This window comes from Macaca nemestrina, chromosome 2, assembly GCF_043159975.1.
Source record: "Macaca nemestrina isolate mMacNem1 chromosome 2, mMacNem.hap1, whole genome shotgun sequence".
In the NCBI taxonomy this organism is placed as follows: Eukaryota; Metazoa; Chordata; class Mammalia; order Primates; family Cercopithecidae; genus Macaca; species Macaca nemestrina.
In genome coordinates, this window is record NC_092126.1 from 117251632 (window position 1) to 117268901 (window position 17270).

The 17270-nt window shown below is 46.8% G+C and overlaps 1 protein-coding gene across 21 annotated transcripts in view; it reads left to right on the plus strand.

The window, feature by feature from the left end:
* The window catches only part of LOC105480573 (calcium voltage-gated channel subunit alpha1 D), a 327130-nt gene that overhangs the window by 204349 nt on the left and 105511 nt on the right, over positions 1-17270 (plus strand). For all 21 annotated transcript variants that reach the window (XM_011739659.2, XM_011739661.2, XM_011739655.2 and 18 more), the window contains one exon: positions 10902-11071. In XM_011739659.2, coding sequence (XP_011737961.1) covers positions 10902-11071 — 170 coding nt within the window. The remainder of the gene's footprint in view (positions 1-10901; positions 11072-17270) is intronic.

Below are 17270 nucleotides of genomic sequence, written 5' to 3' on the forward strand. Positions count from 1 at the left end.
CTTTGGTAGCCATGGAAACTAACCCTTCAAAGAGAGAGAAGCTCTTCTGTCCTCAAAACAAGGAGATACAGTGAAAGGAAGGCATATTTCATACTCAGATGCCTGAAATACTTTATTTCTGTGTGTGTATATATATGTATATATGTGTATATGTTATATATGTGTGTGTGTGTGTATATATATATATATATATATATTTAAGGCTTATACAAGACTCCTTGTTTTTGTTTTTGTTTATCAGTGGCACAATGGGTATAGTTTTAGGTGATGGAAGTTACATATGCACTGTGGCCAAATACCCAGTACAAAGCCCAAACTTGCACATCTTTAATCCTCATTAATGTAAAACCCATGCTTGTGAAAGCAATTATTTAGATGATTTTTATCAAGCAACTGCTAATGACCGGGGTTTGTGATAAGGAACCAGTATACAAAGACAAGACAGACACAGGCCCTCCTTCACAGAGCTTACAGTTTGGTAAGTAAAAGAAAATAGTGAATAATCAGTTGCAGGACTGTGAAATAAATTCTACAAAAGCAGGGTTCTAATCTGGGGGACTCTAAGGTAGAGAAAAATCTTTATGTCCTGAGCCAGCTGAGTGGGATGGTATCTGGAAGAGCACGAAGGGTCATGCAGGGAACAGCATGCACAGTGGCCTCGTGTGGAAGAAGCTCCATGCCTTGGAGGAACTGAGTGAACTTTAGGATGGCTGGCGTCCAGAGTTCAAGGGGGAAGAGGTCAGAAAGGAGGCAGGAGAGATCTGACATGACCAGATAGATGGTGCATTCCTTCACTCCATCCCTACCGCACTCTCCTGCTCAGGGCAAGTGCCACATGTAAACAGTTAGGTTTGGTCTGTGCAGGGTGGCCCAGCTGCTAATTCCTGTGTTCTGTTCATGGCAGATAACTCAACCTAGTTATTAAAAGCTAGGAAACACCAACTGTGAAAATGATTCATCCTCCCAAAAGATGAAAACTGTTTTAAATATCATCACAGTCTTTTATGTCAATGAAAGCATCAAGAACACTGGCCGGGCACAGTGGCTCACGCCTGTATTCCCAGCACTTTGGGAGGCTGAGGCGGGTGGATCCCTTGAGACCAGAAGTTTGAGACGCCCTGGCCAACATAGAGAAACCCTGTCTACTAAAAATACAAAAAATTAGCTGGACATGGTAGCACACACACCTGTAATTCCAGCTGCTTGGGAGGCTGAGGCACAAGAATCACTTGAACCCAGGAGGTGGAGGTTGTGCCACTGCACTCCAGCCTGGGCAACAGAGCCCAGGCCCTGTCTCAAAAATAAAAGTAAAAATAGAAATGTGATTATCAGATGTTTTTCCTCAACATATTTTGTTGTGTAAACAAGGGCCCCCCATTTTCTCATCCTTTTTGCCCACCAGCAGTTCCCATGCATTTCTTGGCAGCTGTGTTTCATGACTGCTGCTGGAGAATACTGTCCCAGGCCAGCTGCCTTCCCCTGACTGATATCACCTGCAAAGGAGCAGGTCTTATTTATGGGGTGCTGCATTCCTAATCCCTCCCCACCCCACTCTGCCTATTGGTCTCATGCAGAGGGAACATCCTTTGGCGATCACCAGCTTTTCATGGTTGAGGGAAAACTGGAACAAATACAATGCTTTTGATGAACTATGAGCTGAGACAGTGCCAGTGATTAAAAATTTTTTAATTGTGAAACATCACACATTGCTGTTAATTATTTTTGTTTACAAAATTCCTAGTTTCCTTGAACAGAAACTGAACCTTTGTGCTTTCTAAGAAATTTAAACAAAAAGGTTCTTTGAATCAAACTACGTTTTCGTTCTGTTTCATTTCCTCTATGTCTGCGTAGAAGAAATAATTTAGGTCTAAAGAAGGCTGGACTCCCCTGATAAAAATCAGTGGGTTACTTCTTCAACTTCCCCCTTCTCTTTGCCTTTTTAAGTGTTGCCTTTGTTTTTTTCTGAATTTCTGAGCCTTCTGTTTTACTAAAAATTTGAGTCCCTAGTGATTTTCTTGGCAGTTTTCAATGAAGGTTGTGTTGTTTTTTGTTTTGTTTCAAGGGTTGGTTTTTTTTTTTTTTTGGCATGTGTGTGTAAATATCAAACTGTTTTGTTTGTTTAAATTTTATGTGGGCCTAATTAAAACAGATAGCATTGCAACCCAAGAAAAAAAAAATCCTATATCTAGATCAAGATGACTTCCAGTGGCCCATTTATTTTATGGGGCGTTTAAGAAATAAAAGTTCCCACAGCAAACTGTGTGTGTCCTCTTGCATCTGCGGCAGTCCCATTCCACCTGCACCTCCGTCTGTGTGTGATGGCTGGCTGCAGCCTGGGCATGCTGTCTCCAGTACTGCTGGCTGAGCCAGGGGTCCCAGAGATCAAGATGTCAGGGCCTGTAAATCCTGTGGTATGTCAGTGTCTGGTGGCCTCTCTGCAGAGCATGGGGCATGTGCCCAGCCCGTGGGGGCTCCACTGGGGCTCCTGAGACGGAGGCTGGCTGGTTCTGGGGCGGGGGGTTCTCTCCCTGGAGTGGTGCTTACTGAGTGGGAGTGAGGGACAGCAGGTGGAGAGATGAGCGGAAAGGGGGCTGTCACCTTTCTCTATTCCTGAGCTGGGGCTCTCAGGGAAAATCAGAGTACAGTAATGAGCAGAGCTATGCTTTCTGCCCTGCCCTCCCTCCCTGGTCCTGACTCATGACTTCCCCATGAGTCACAGCCCCAGGGAAGGGACATGGGGTTTGCAGCCTGGTTAGTAACCCTGTTGTCCTGTTGACTGGGCGTAGATGTGGGGCCAGCAACAATGCCTCGTTGAGCCTCCGTGTTGGCCTTTGTGAAATGGATGTGAAATTCCTCCTCCTGCCTCTTACACTGAGGTTGTGAACAGCTCTGGGGGCAGTGATTGTAAAGACATTTGCAGGACTCCAGGAACAATCTAAATAAATGAGGGGCTTTTTTTCTGTTATTATTAGAGAAGGGGACATGGTAGAGACTCAGGCCATTTTGCCCAAACCCATTTACCCCAGCCATGCAGGCTCATCTTCTGCTGAAGCTGCTGTTGGTTATTGCTGGGACCCTGGGCGATGCAGTCACAGGTGAAGGACTGCATATGGTGGTGTGGGCTCAGGCTGTGCTTGTTTCAGAGACGACTTCGGCTTGTTCTGCTGTGTTGGTCTGTTCTGTCTAAAGGTCTTTCAGGGGCTGGATGAGTATGGGGCGCATACCATTGTTCTGCCGTCAGAGCCCTCTGCAGCCATTTCTCATGAACTCACTCAGCCCTTCTGCTTCTTGGGTGTCATTGCCACCAAACTACTTGGCTGCCAGGTCCAAGAGGGTGCCAGGCTGTTGCCCAGGGAAAGAAATAGACAACAAAAAAGGGGCCAAGTCACAGCAGTCAGGTCCCCATGGAGGAGGCACTGGGGAGGCTGGAGTCGCAGCAGCAGTTGAAAGGTCGTTAGAACGTGCTGTGATCTGGTGTCGCTGCTGAGTCATTAGTCCATCTCTACTGAGGATCCCTGTCTGGGGAAGTTGCTATGTCACAGGGCAACTGTGCTGAAATCAGTTGTCTTATTTCAAAACTTGTGCCTGTGCCCTGAGGCCCTCAGCAGGCATGCTTCTTCTCTCATATGGCAGCCCTTTGGATACTGGGGACCAGCCTCTCTTCTCCATCCCTCCTCCTGCTCTGCCCAGCCTGTCCTCCTTCCCTGAACAGGTGGACAAGAAATGTTCATGTGGCAGATGGGGTGTCACAGGGCCCTGACAAGGAAGGTCCACATGCGGGGCGATGATGACACTGGTGTGCTAGACCCAGGGGACTGGTGTGGAAAGGGCAGAGGTGACAGTGACCATAGCATGGTGGTGGTTGGGGGTCAGCGACAGGCCTCATAGGTGTTTTTCCAAATAGTCATGTAAGAAAGTTGGGGCTTCATGAGAAGTGTGTTTTGACCACATTTGTATTGATGTTAAATCCAGCCCATCACCCAGGGCTTACTGAATGTCTCTGGTCTTCCTCACCACCATTTTCTTCTTATTTTCATTTTCTCTTCACACATAACCCCTGCCAAAGCTGATAGGAGTCGTATCAAATTTCTGTCGGTTCCTCCTTGCCTACAGAGAAGCAATCCAGCTTCCTTAGTTTTGTATTGAAGCCCCTTCCTGGACTGACAGGAAGCCTGTTTTGTTTTTGTTTTTTTGTTTGTTTGTTTTTGAGACAAGGTCTCTCTCTGTCACCCAGGCTGCAGTGCAGTGGTACAATCACAGCTCACTGCAGCCTCAACCTCCCAGGCTCAGGTGATCCTCCTGCCTCAGCCTCCTGAGTAGCTGAGACTGCAGGTGCGTGCCATTTCACTTGGCTAACTTAAAAAAAAAGTATTTTGTAGAGAGGGGGTCTCACTCTGTTGCCCAGGCTGGTCTTGAACTCCTGGCCTCAAGCCATCCTCCCACCATCACCTCCCAAAATGTTGGTATTTCAGGCATGAGCCACTGTGTCTGGCCTTGTAGCCTGGTTTTGATCCTCATCCTCCTGGTGTCTACTCTCCCTTTCCTCTGCTCCTGCTTTTCCTTCCAGGCATCGTGTTGAGGTGCTCAGGGTAGATTCAGCAGCTGCATGGCCTTGTGTGTCCAAGTGCTGTGAGCCTCAGTGTCTATACAAGAGGGTGATAGCAGCCCCTGCCTCACCATAGTCACTCACCAGTGGGGATGGGGTAAGGTGTTGCTCTGGGCTCTGGTTAGGATGCGATGCTCAGGGGGCCACCTGGGGTAGGGGACTCATGTATTCATGTTTTGGTGCTCAATGAGTAGAGTTTTCTGGTGAATTAGAGGCAGGCAGAATGCATTTGGATGGGGTAAGCCAGAGAATGTCACCAAAAGCATGAGACTTGGGCTTGGTCTTGAAAGGTGCACTGGATTCAAAGATGGGAGAAGGCTGCTCAGGTGGATGGAATTCTGCAGACAAAAGCTCAGAGGGTTGTAGAATTGAGAAGAGTGTGGCCAGAGTATAAGGTGTGCATTTACGGGATGGGTGAATAAGACTGGAATAGCACTTGGGAGAAGGCTGGAAGGCCTTGAGTGGCAGGCAGAAGCATCTGACCTTGATCCTTGAGGGAGGCAACGAGGAGCTGTGAGGCATTTTGAGTAGGATGCCACCAGGGGGAAGTCTGGGTCTGCAGTAGTCACCTGGAGCAGGGAGGGAAGCAAGCTCTGATGAAATGCTCTGGCCACAGGTCCTGTGGCTGCCCGGGGAATGGGTGTGTGCAGAGTGGTCTACATAAGACACTTCGCAGCTGTCCTGTTAGGCTGTTAGGGAGATTCCTTACTGAGTAATTGCTTCTCAACCAGGAGATACAAGGGAATATCTTAATGACCTAGAGATAGAAGATCTACCACATGAGGCCTGAACACAATAAGGGAAAATGGCGAGCTGACGGTGGAGGCTGTTCCAGATGATATGTCTAGGTTTGGGCGCACTCATTTCATGCTTCTGGGCGATCCCAGCAGTCATGGGCTTTCTGTCCTATAGGGGCATATTCTGGCCTCCTGAAGGAGTAGGAGTAGGGCTTGTTTTGTTAGATACAATTTTTTGTACATAGCCTTCCTGCATGCCTATATAAAGTGTCACCAAGGGGAAATAGAAACATGGGAAATACATGAGAAATGGACAACATTGTCCATTCCTGCCTGCAAGGAGCTTACAGTCTAACTGGTAAGCTGAAATGAATATGTAGCAACATGAATTTGAATTTGGTTAGTAGTAGAGTTATATCTTCTAAGCATTCAAATGTTTTCTATTTGGAAATAATTTCAAATATATAGAACAACTCCAAGAATTGAAATAGCACAGTGAATAATCCATGTACCCCTTTCTCCAGTTTACCTAATATTAAATTTTACCTCATTTACTTTTTCATTTGTTGTCTATCCATAAGGGATGTGGACTGATTTTTAAAAATATGTTATAATTTATTACTGTCCTTAGTTATTTCAGTGCTCAGATTTCCTAAGATTTGGCTAGTAGGAGCTACTTCTCTAGCTCCTGTATCCTTATGATATATCTCCATAATGTGTTTTGGTTTGTTTTTGTTTTTGAGCACTTCCTGATTTTCTTCATCTTGTACCTACCCTACCCTTGCTCTGGAATCACCCACTTCTCCAAAGTCCCCTGGTTCCTTTTAATAGGGAATGTTATTAAAGACCAAGATGTGGGTGCCAGGTGTGCTTGTACCTGCCAGAGCATCTTTGCTTCTAAATCCTTTCAACAGAGAGAACTAGGAAGTATATGCATTTGTTTACACATATTCGTACACATACTTACATTGATACATATACTCACATATCAACCTCTTAAAAATCAGACATTGGAAATCAGACTTTAAAATAAACAACTTTTAGAAATCATCAGTTCACACCTATACCTTCAATTCCAGTCTGTCCCCAGAGGGTTCTTCTCTGTTCCATGTTTCTGTGTCCCTCCTTCCACAGCGAGAACTCTGGCTCCCAGCAACATTAGCACATGTACTCACTCGCTAAATCGTGTAATATGTCTAAGATAGTTTCAGAATGGTCTCATCCACATCACTACAAAAAACAAAGCTACTAAAAGGAGTTCAGCGTTTGTTTGCAGTTCATCCCTCACTCCAATCCTGCCGAAGACTGGGAGCATATCATCAAATATTCCTGAGCTATTTGAATTAGTTTTGTCTTTCTCCTTCAGTCTGGTTATGGTATTCATTGAATTACGGATTTGTTTATTTCAATTCACTTTCAGTTTAGGGGTATTTTCCCTTCATCTCATCCTTATTGACTTAATTTAAACAAATTTAAGGTGAAGAACATTAACATGGTTCCCAAAGTCAAAACTATAGAAAGAGATATACTTGAGTGTCACTCCAACCTTGATTCCTTTGGCCTAATTCATACCCATCCCTTGTTTTCTGCTCTTTTAGATACATCCAAGAGAAATATGCATATTTGATTTCCCAGTTTTTTGTATGCAAAGGGTAGCACACCATATATATATATATATGTGTATATATATGTGTATATATATATGTGTGTGTGTATATATATATGTGTGTATATATATATATATTTTTTCGGTCCAGGCACTTCTTATTTATCTTTTGATCAGACACGCCATAACCAAAATTCTGATTTGGAACAAGAAGGCTCCTAGCATATAACAGTTGTCGGATTTTTAGTTACTTGCAAAAGTCTGTTGGTTTCTACCAATAGCTTTATTAAATAAGCTTTGTAAAACAATCTGTTAGTGATAGGGTTCTTAGAATATGAAGAATTCTTTTGCAAAGTGGAGTGACTTTTTTCAATCATTGCGAAGTTTCATAGAAGGTGCCTCAGACTTGAGGTGTGATTTTCAGGATCAGAGGGTCGGTTGTGATGGGAATGGGTTATCCTCAGCTGAGCAGATAGTGTACAGGATTGGCAGTGGGTTTGCCGGCTCGTTGTGGTCACTCTGAGCCTTGGGACCCATGTGTCCTTCTGTGTGTTTCCCAATCCTGACGGGTTTGTGGCAGCTTAGAGCCCATTCACAGCTAGTGCTAATTTTTCTCCCTTTGATATTTGAGAAAACTCTTCCATTTGCCTTTTAAATTTCTCTCTTATATCTGGATTCAACAACTATTATACATTTGAACTTCACGTTGATACCGCTCTTTGTGTTTTCAAAGCCTCATCTTACTGAATGTCTTGCTTAATTCCTGTGAAACAGCAGAACGGGTATTGTTGTGTCTGTTTGGAAGGGAGGAAACTGAAGCTCAGAACACAACAGTGACAGAGCTAGGACTAGAAGCCAGATCTTCAGACGAAGAGCCTGGAGTGGTGTAGGAGGGCCAAGGCTTTGTCTGTGTTTATCACAGGGACTCCACCTCCCTGCCCCCTTCCTCCAAACTGCCCTGTGGCCAACAGATTTCTGCTGCGTAAACCTCACCTCTGTCCACATCAATAATTATTACCTTCCTGCTAAGTATTCAGCCATTCAGAACTGTCTGAAATCAGTTCAGAGGGTCTATATCAGCAGCTTTGTTATATGAGCTCTTGTGACAGTGACCATCATTGTGAGTGGGCCATAAACCAGGACTTGGCAGGGTTTTTTACTCTTAGGAATTTTAGTCAGAGTAGAGTTTTACTTATGCCTGCTTAACCGTGTCCCAGCAGCTGAAAATGTGCCACAATGATGCAACTTGTTAGATATGGGATTTTTATATTTGTAATGTTAAAAATGCATAAAATATTACAAAAAATTACGAAGATAGTAAAAGAGTTACCCTGAGAAGCTTAAGGACATTATACATTATAAAATGTATACAATTATACATTATAAAATGTATATAATTATATAATTATACATTATAAAATGTATATAATGTATGTAATTATATGCATTATAAGATGAATGTCCTTAAGCTTCTCAGGGTAACTCTTTTACTATCTTCATAATTTTTTCCCAAGAACCCATATATGATATGGACCCAAAGTAAGAATACCTTGTTTGTATGTAACCATCTGAATTTAGTATGCTAAGTTCAGAATCAAAACATGCAAACAGATTTGTACTAGGATACTTTTTTGGTGAATAATAAAACCAAAGGTCCACTTTTCTTTGAGGTGTATTTAAGAAAACAGTTTATATAATTCATTTTCCTGAAGACACGTGACATTCCAAGCCCTCTTATTGATGCTCAGGGATGTGATTCTGGATTGAGTGTGACTTTTTCAGAGTTCAGAGAGTCATTTGGTGAATTTACCTAGAGCTGAGTTACGCATTTCCCATGTGTTGGGAATCCCTGGAGGCCTAGAAACCCCAGACAGTTCTCAGGCTGTGGTATGTGTGAACAGTGAGACACTGAGTCCTTACTTCTTTGAGACAACAGGTGTTCTTTGGGCTGGGAGGTCAGAGCACATGTCTGGGCTCAGATCGGCTCCTGCTCTCCTCTAGATCCACAAGGCCTGGCCTCCTTCCTTATTCACAGGGGATAGAGTGGAGACAGACAGCTCTAACAGGACCAAGGATAGGTTCCAGGGAGTCTGAAAAGTGGGGTGATTTAGGATCAATGAGAGGGATCCTATTTTTTTCTTTTTCTTTCTTTCTCTCTCTCTCTCTCTCTTTCTTTCTTTCTCTCTTTCTCTTTCTTTCTCTCTCTCTCTCTTTCTTTCTCTCTCTCTCTATCTCTCTCGCCCAGGTTGGAGTACAATGGCGCAATCTCAGCTCACCACAACCTCCACCTGAGTGGGATTCTTTCTAATTGTGGGAAGAGGGTGGCACTTGGTGAGGATTCCAGTTTCTTATCTGAAGTATTGACGTCACTGGGTGTGCAAGCATCTGTTCAGCCCCTCGACAGCCTAGAGTTAAGGGAGAGGTGTGAATATGGGGTTAGTTTGTTGTTGTTGTTTTTTGGAGATAGAGTCTCGCTCTGTTGCCCAGGCTGGAATGCAGTGGCACGAACTTGGCTCACTGCAACCTCTGCCTCCCAGGTTCAAGCAATTCTTCTGCCTCCGCCTCCCAAGTAGCTGGGATTACAGGCGTGTACCACCATGCCCAGCTAATTTTTATATTTTAATAGAGACAGGGTTTTGCCATGTTGGCCAGGCTGGTCTTGAACTCACGACCTCATGATCCGCCCACCTTGGGTTCCCAAAGTGCTGGGATTACAGGCGTGAGCCACCGCGCCTGGCTGGAGTTAGCTTTATGAAAGCAGGTCACTTCCCTGTTCGTTGGTTGGGTTAGGTTGGGTTGGGTTATTGAGGTAGGACCCTGAACAAGACACGCTGGCTTTGACTCGGAACGAAGGCAAGAAGGCAGACAGAAGTAACCTGTGTCGGAATCTCAAGGTCTGTGTGCAGAAACTGCATTGCTGTAACCTCACCTGCTTCCTTAGCAGCTTTTAAGTGTACTTACTAAATCTCTAACTCACATATCTTGGCTCCTGTAACAACTCACGGTTGGAGATGCAGATGGTTCCTCGCATATAAAAATTGGGTAATCGTCTGCCTGACTCTCAGGCTTGCCTGAGTGAGTGTGGGGTTTTGTATATATGCATAGATAGAGGCTTGCACACATGGTGGAAAGTAGCGTCAACACCCCACAGTTGGGAACATTTACCTGTCTGCCAGAGCCTTTCCAGGGCAGGTGTTCCTATAAATGGGCAGCAAATCATATGCCTCTTCCCCTCCTGCAGGGAAGACTTTTGGGGAAGACTATGACAAGTAGCAAGGGTGAAGAAAAACAGTAATGCTTCATCAGTGCTCAAGTTCCCATCTGGGAAGGGAGAACTGGGTTGTGGGGCGGGGGTGGGGGACTGCCCTGACTCCATCCACTGCTCTGGCCCAAACCTGCAGGTGATGGGTAGAGGAGCCTAGTGTGGGCACCAGCAAGGACTGCTGCCCGCTCAGAGCTCTTGGTTTGGACAAAAGGGGTAGCACACAATATTAATGCAAAGTTTGTCCAAAAGCATTGAAGAAGCCCTAAACGTGGTACTCTTTGACCACAGCTTGGCCTACTTGGCTCCCTCCTCTTTGAGGAGGCTCTGGGGAAGGTGGGGCATCTCTGAGTTCAGGCCCCTCGTTGGGGGGTGTCAGAGGCCCACTATGACAGCACATGGTGTTTTGGGCCCAGGCCCCTTGGAATCGCTGTCATCTGAGGGGAGTTCATTTTCTAAGAAATGATGCATGTGTGTTGGTGTGGGCTCTGCGACGCTGACCCCCACGGTCTTGCTTGAGAAGACACTGTCTTCTGTCCTGTCCAAGTGTGTGGCTCCATAGCTGTGCTCATGTGACTGTACTCAGTGCTGTGTGTCCTGCCACAAGACTGTTGTGCAGCAGGGCAGTGGCTCAGGATGCAGGTCCCCAAGGATGTCCTGATATGTGCTTGTCCTCTTTGCCTCCTTCAGAGAATTCTCAAAGGAAAGAGAGAAGGCAAAAGCACGGGGAGATTTCCAGAAGCTCCGGGAGAAGCAGCAGCTGGAGGAGGATCTAAAGGGCTACTTGGATTGGATCACCCAAGCTGAGGACATCGATCCCGAGAACGAGGAAGAAGGAGGAGAGGAAGGCAAACGAAATAGTATGTAGCGCCTTTCCTGCCCCTGGCTAGACAGACCCAGTGTGCGGTTCAGACGCTTGGCAGCAGGCCTTCCTTGACTTTGACCCAGGCTGCGAGTGGGACGGCCTCCTCCCAGCCATCTGGTCCCTTCTGCCTGCACACATCACGGAGAGAGCAGGCGCATTGGCGCTGACTCTGGATTTCTGCCTGAGGTTTGGGGGTTAGAGTTGTATTTGGTAAGGTGGGCCAAGGAGGATCCGACGGACCCACCGTTGGCCTGGGAAATTCAGTAAGCGCATTTCTGAGTGGGCACAGGGGTGATGAGACGTGTATTCTTGCACCACAGGAGAGGAAGCTGTGGTTTCCCTCACCTCAAAGTGAACAGTGTTATTGGACAAGAATTTGAAGTGCAGGGTTCCTCTTGACTCCTATTCTTAGGCCACCTGACATGGCTCCTACATGTGCTATTCATATGAAGCCATATGCTTAGCCCATCAGGGACTAGGAGGAAACCAACTCACCGTTCTAGGCAGGTGTTAAGGGGCATGTGAGTCAGTGACAGCTGCTTTGCAGCCCAACCACCGACACCCCACACTGTGACACTAAGCACCCTAGAGCACTTTCTGCAGGAGGCAAGGCCTGAGAACTCAGTCAGTCACTGAAATTAATTGCCATTGTCAACCACAGTGTCTCTTTCACTGCATACTTTTCCCACAGATGTGCTCTTATTCTTTCTGGGGACCTCTGTGCCTTGGGTCAGAGTGGAGACTGGAATCCAGCAATGCATTTGACTGAGATGTCTGTGACTTGCCACAGATCTGGAAGAGTTGGATAGGAAGGACCGAGAACATACTTCAAAGGCACATGTCCATTGAGAGGCCTGGGGACCCGAGGCCGGCCCTACATTGTAGAAGACGGCCGAGCAAGTCCCTGCTTGAGCAGGGTGCCTTGCATGTTTTGCTGTCAGCAAGGCCTGTTGCTGGGTACAGGGGAAACCCGGAGCTGGAGAGGATGTGGAGCGCTGCCTCCTAGGGAGAGACAGGGCTGCTCACACTAAATGCAGCCCTGGGGAGCGGAGCTGCAGGGCACACATAGAGGGCAGGCGCGTGCTGCGGGAGCCGAGGAGGGATCGAGGACAGGGCTGGGGGACGTATTTGGCCTGGGCCCTGAAGGATGGATGGATCACAGGTGTGACCGTTCAGTGTGAGAAGAAGCTCCCTGACCCAGGGGACTAGCGTGAGGGAGGCATGGAGGTGGGCAAAGGCCGGATTTCAGGGGGGAGCAGTGGTCCCTTCGGCCGGAGCGCAGAGGTATGAAGGTCGGGGTGAGCTGCCATAGGAAGGGTGGGTGAGGTGCAATTGTGCCTCTTCTGGAGGTTGTGGAGTGTGGAAGTAGGGGCTGAGAGACCCCTGATGGAGGGGCTTCTTGTCTGAGAGGGCCCTTACCTTTCTTCAAGCCTGGGTTCTGTGCCTTCATGGGGAGGGAGCGTATTCCGTGATCTCAGATGCCCCGGCTGGTGCGAACCTGTGCGCTGACTGGGAGTGGGCAGGGTCAGGCCTCTCTTCCCTCCCTCCCTGCATCTTGCCAGGCTCAGGAAGGGGCCAGGGCTTCAGCACCTGAGGATCAGAAGACTGAGGGAGGGTTTCTAGAGCTCACTGTTTGCTGAACGCAAGTTCAGAGTTTATAAATAGACATTCATTTGAGTCTCAGACTCAGCGATGTGCCTGTGAAGTGATTAGATGTAAGAGTGCCTGCCTGTCCTCTGCACAGCTCTCCCCTTGGCAGTGGAGCTGTCCTGAACCCCATGGCCTCCGTGGAGCTTCTGTACCTGCAGTATTGCTGGCAACAGGCCACGTAGGTGCAGCTCGGAGATGCCTGCACAGCTCTTTCCCCTTCACCTGCGAACTGTAACTCGGATGCTGACCTGCCTCACCTCTCCTCAACCCAACATGGTATTTGTAAACGAGAGGAGGTATGGCCCCTTTTTTCTCGCAGAGTATCTTTCCTTGCTAGTTTAGCTGTGTACCCCAGGGAGCTGAGTGAGGCCTTCTTACAGGCCAGTGGCCTTTCCTCTGTTTATTTCTCCTCCTCTAGAAATAGACAAGGATTCGTGTTCCAGTGTTGCTAACATCAGTCATGGTAGAGTTGTTTATTGGGCCTATGATCTGAGGATTAAGGGTTTTCGTTGGATTTAAGGTGATGTCTTGAGGGTTAGCCATTTTATCTCAGCCCAGCATTTCCTATGACCTGCCACTGTAAAGAACCTGACAATGACAGAAATCAATGACTCTGCCTTTCAGAGAACTTGCCAGGAGGGGAAGATGGAAGGTGGCTTAGCGTGAGAAGGTGATCCCATTGTTAAGGCCCAGCACTGTGCTGTGTGAGCCCGGGAGGGCGCAGTGATTCTGGCTGGTGGGAGTGGACGGGCCGGGGCAAGGTGAGGAGGGCTCCATGGGAGGAGCAGCCCTAGGCGGCAGAGGGTGGGGATGGGGGCTTTTTCAAGCTGGGGAAGTGGCGCGAACAAGGTGTGCAAAGTGACAAATATTCAGGGGCCGTTAAATGCATTGCTCAGTAAAATAATCTAGGAAAGAAACAAAACCCGCTTAAAAGCCTTGTAGATCTTCAGAATTCACTCTCACTGGGGCTCCCAAGCCCAGAAAGCTGCACTGTGTCTTTGGAGCATCAGCAGTATTATTTCTGCTATGCACCATGATGTGTGACTCAAAATGATTAACTAGCTTAACGTTTGATCCGGAATAGCAAATGTTTCTGTGATGCACCCTTGTTCTTTATGGAGCTCATTTTGCCAGGTGCTGGGGTTTCCTGTGGAGTGAGGCTCACAGTGCTTCCCAAGGCATCAGATTTCCAGAGCCTTGATGATGGGGGTTTTAAATAAAGACAGAAATCTTAGGCTGTGGAGGCCATAATGGGATTTAACTGACTTGAGAGCCCCAGGTCTCCTTCTCTGAGGAGAGAACCTCTCTGATCACAGACCTCAGCGGCTCAGACCCTCTGGAGAAGACAGCACTGTTGAGGTTTCCCTGGGGCCTCCTGTGGCTGCCAGCCATTTTCTTCCTGTCACAGGCAGAAAACCACGCGAGGAGAGGGTTTCAGTGAGGCCCACATGGTCCTCCTCACCAAATAAAGAGCCCTGGATTCACCACATGCACATGCCAGGTCTGGGGCTATCTCTGTGCATCTGATTAGCAGGCAGTAGAAGTGTGGGTGTTGCCAGTGTTATGGTGTTTGCATCCTCCCTGGGGGTGTGAGATCACCCCACATGCCTTCCACTCCAACCCTGCTCCTCTGTTACCTCTTGGGAGGAGGATGGTGCAGGGCCTGGGCTCCTGACTTTGTCCATAATGACTGAGGATGCTAATTCAACTGATAGCCCTTTTCAGCTGGGTCCCGGATGTGAGTTGAGCAGTTTCCTCCAAGACCTTGAGGATTGAAGTGACAGTGTGAGAAGAAACACTTCCTGATAGCTGAGGCTCAGCCTAGATGAGCAGAGGTGGGTGTAGGAAGTCACTTATAACAGCAGATGTCTGTGAGCTCACGGGAGGCAAAGGCTTGGGCTGGAGGGCGTCTTCATGCCCCTTCTCCGGATGTGGCTGTAATGGAGTTTTGTGACTTGGAATTTGGACTTTAGTGTTAGGCAAATTACTCAACCTCTCTGGGCCCCACTTTCCTTGTCTGCAAGAAGGGGATAAAGATATATCTCCCCATGGGGCTGTTGTGACAATTGAATGTTCTGTGACTGGTAGGAGATGTCATAGTTGTAGTATGTGCTGTTGCTGTTTTCACCAGACACCAGTAAAACTTGACCTCAACAGAATTTTGGGGGTATAAACTTAGGGGGTACAAATACCGTTCTGTGACATGGATATATTACATAGCGGTGAAGTCTGGGCTTTTGGTGTAACCATCACTCAAATAGTGTACATTGTACCCAGTAAGTAATTTCTCATCCCTCAGCCCTCTTCCACCCTCCCACCCTTCTGTGTCTCCAACGCCTGTTATTCCATCTACACCCTATGTCCGTGTTTACACATTATTTAGCTTCTGCTTATCAGTGAGAACATGCAGTATTTGACTTTCCTAAACAGAATATTTTTGAAGGTTCTGCTAGACCTGTAACCAGCCTCAGGGTGGGGCCTCCCCCTTAGGACCATTGCCCTGTACTTTTCTGTTCAGAAACTATCAGGTTCTGAAGTATTGATGGAAAACACATCTGTTAACTAGGTCACTTTCGAGATAGGGCAGCACAGCTTTCTGGCTCTTGAAGTCCATTTCTAGTTTGGCGGTGTTTGCTGTCAGAGAACAGATGTCAAATCAAGCACTTGGAGATGCGCTCACATTATCTTTTCTCTCTGATCTGCTAAATGTCACTGCCTGCATCTGCGATGCCCAACACTGGCTGTACGTTATGATCACCTGGGGAGCTTGGACACTTCTTGATGCCATACTCCACCCTTTAAGACTCTTGATTCATTTTGGGGTGGGAGCCAGGGGTGGTTCTTTTTCATTCAAGTTCCCTGGGGATTCTAATGTGAAGCTCAGGTTCAGAACTCCTGGGTCCAGGATGCTATCAGGGGCCGAATATCACGCTGTTCCAGGCATTCACTTGAAAGAAGAGGAGAGGCAATCAGGCCTCTGACTGAGCTGTCTGGTGACTGGTGACAGGTAGCTCCAGCTTTGTGCATTCATAGATTATTTAAGATGTCAATTTCATAAATGTGCTATTGGAAAGCTGGTGTTACACAATTAACTGAATGGACAAAATTCCCTTTGAAGTGAGTTCCTGAGCATTTGGTAAATTTTCAAGGATAATTTATTTAACTTTTTGCTGAGCCTCAAGTTTCTTAAGAAACCCTGCCAAATCTCAAAGTGATTTTTTTAGACATATGCAGCTGCTTCTGAGTTAACAATGGAGTTTTGCTAGGACCATTAAAATCTGGAAGCCTAAAATTCTATTTTAAACTCTTCTTATTGTCAGTGATTAGTCTTAAAAAAAAGCATTAAAAATGAAATCATTTTAAAGGGAGCTCATTCTAAAATTGTGGCCAGAAAAGCAGAGCAGTTTTATTGTAGGAACTATTAATGATTAATAATTCCTCTAAGTAAAGATATTTGATGCCCAAAGAAAGGGAGGGGCATACCTGAAACTTCATCTCTGACCACAAGGACAGCCTCTCTGTCTTCTGCTTCTTCAGTGGTCCTGGAGGTTATGGGCACTGCCCCTGCCTGCCTGCCTGCCCTCCTGCCCGGGGACTCTGCCACCCTGGGGCTTGCTGGAGCAGGTTGCCTTAGCTGCCTCCCTTTTGCATGTGCTACCTAGTTGCCTCTTACTGCAATATTTGCTTTGGGGGTGGACAGAAAACCAGGTTGGCATAGCTGTTTGCAAGCATGAGACATAGCAATTTGCTGGTCCTGTTTTGAAAGACTGTGTTTTGAAATTGTGATTTATAAAACTGCTTTCGTCACCATTGAACTACCTCAAGGCACAAGTTCAAAATGGAAAATACTCAATTAAAAGCTGTAAAGCAAACAGCAGCAGTTAGAGTGGCATACGGTAAATATGCGTCCAGGTCAAGAGCCCTCACTGGAGAGGCAGCTGGAAGTGCTTTCACTGGGAAGTGGGAGGGCTGACTCAGGGGCTGGCCCTAGGGTCGGTGGCTGGACACTCTCTCCGTTGCGGTGGCACTGGGAGTAGTTGTCTGGCCAGGTGGACTCTCCACAGGGGTGATAGAAGCATGGTAATTTCTGAAGGTGCCTGCATGTCTGCCATCAGCTTCAGCCTCCTAAGAGCTGATGGGAGCTGGACTCAGGGACTGTTGCCCCACTGCGGAGACAAGGAGTGGGTACTCCAGCCAGGTTTGCAGTCTCAAATCAGAGTTGTTTTATCTGTTTTTGATACATTTTAGTTATGGAAGTAATATTTGCCTACATAAAGAATTCATGTAATTTCAAAGTATATAAAGTAAGAAAAAAAATTATCTCTTCCTTCTCCTTAAAGAGAGGCAGACTAAGAAGTCTGGGGCCTCTACTTCCACACCTCACTGCGCGTAATACATGACACAGACAGCGTGGATAGAGCTTCCACCCTAAGATGCCCAACACAGGTATTTTTCACTGAACCATGTACCACAGATATTTCCCATGTTTTTAAAGCAAAACGTTGGCTCTTTTCAATAAATTGCCATTGTAAAAACTGCTACAG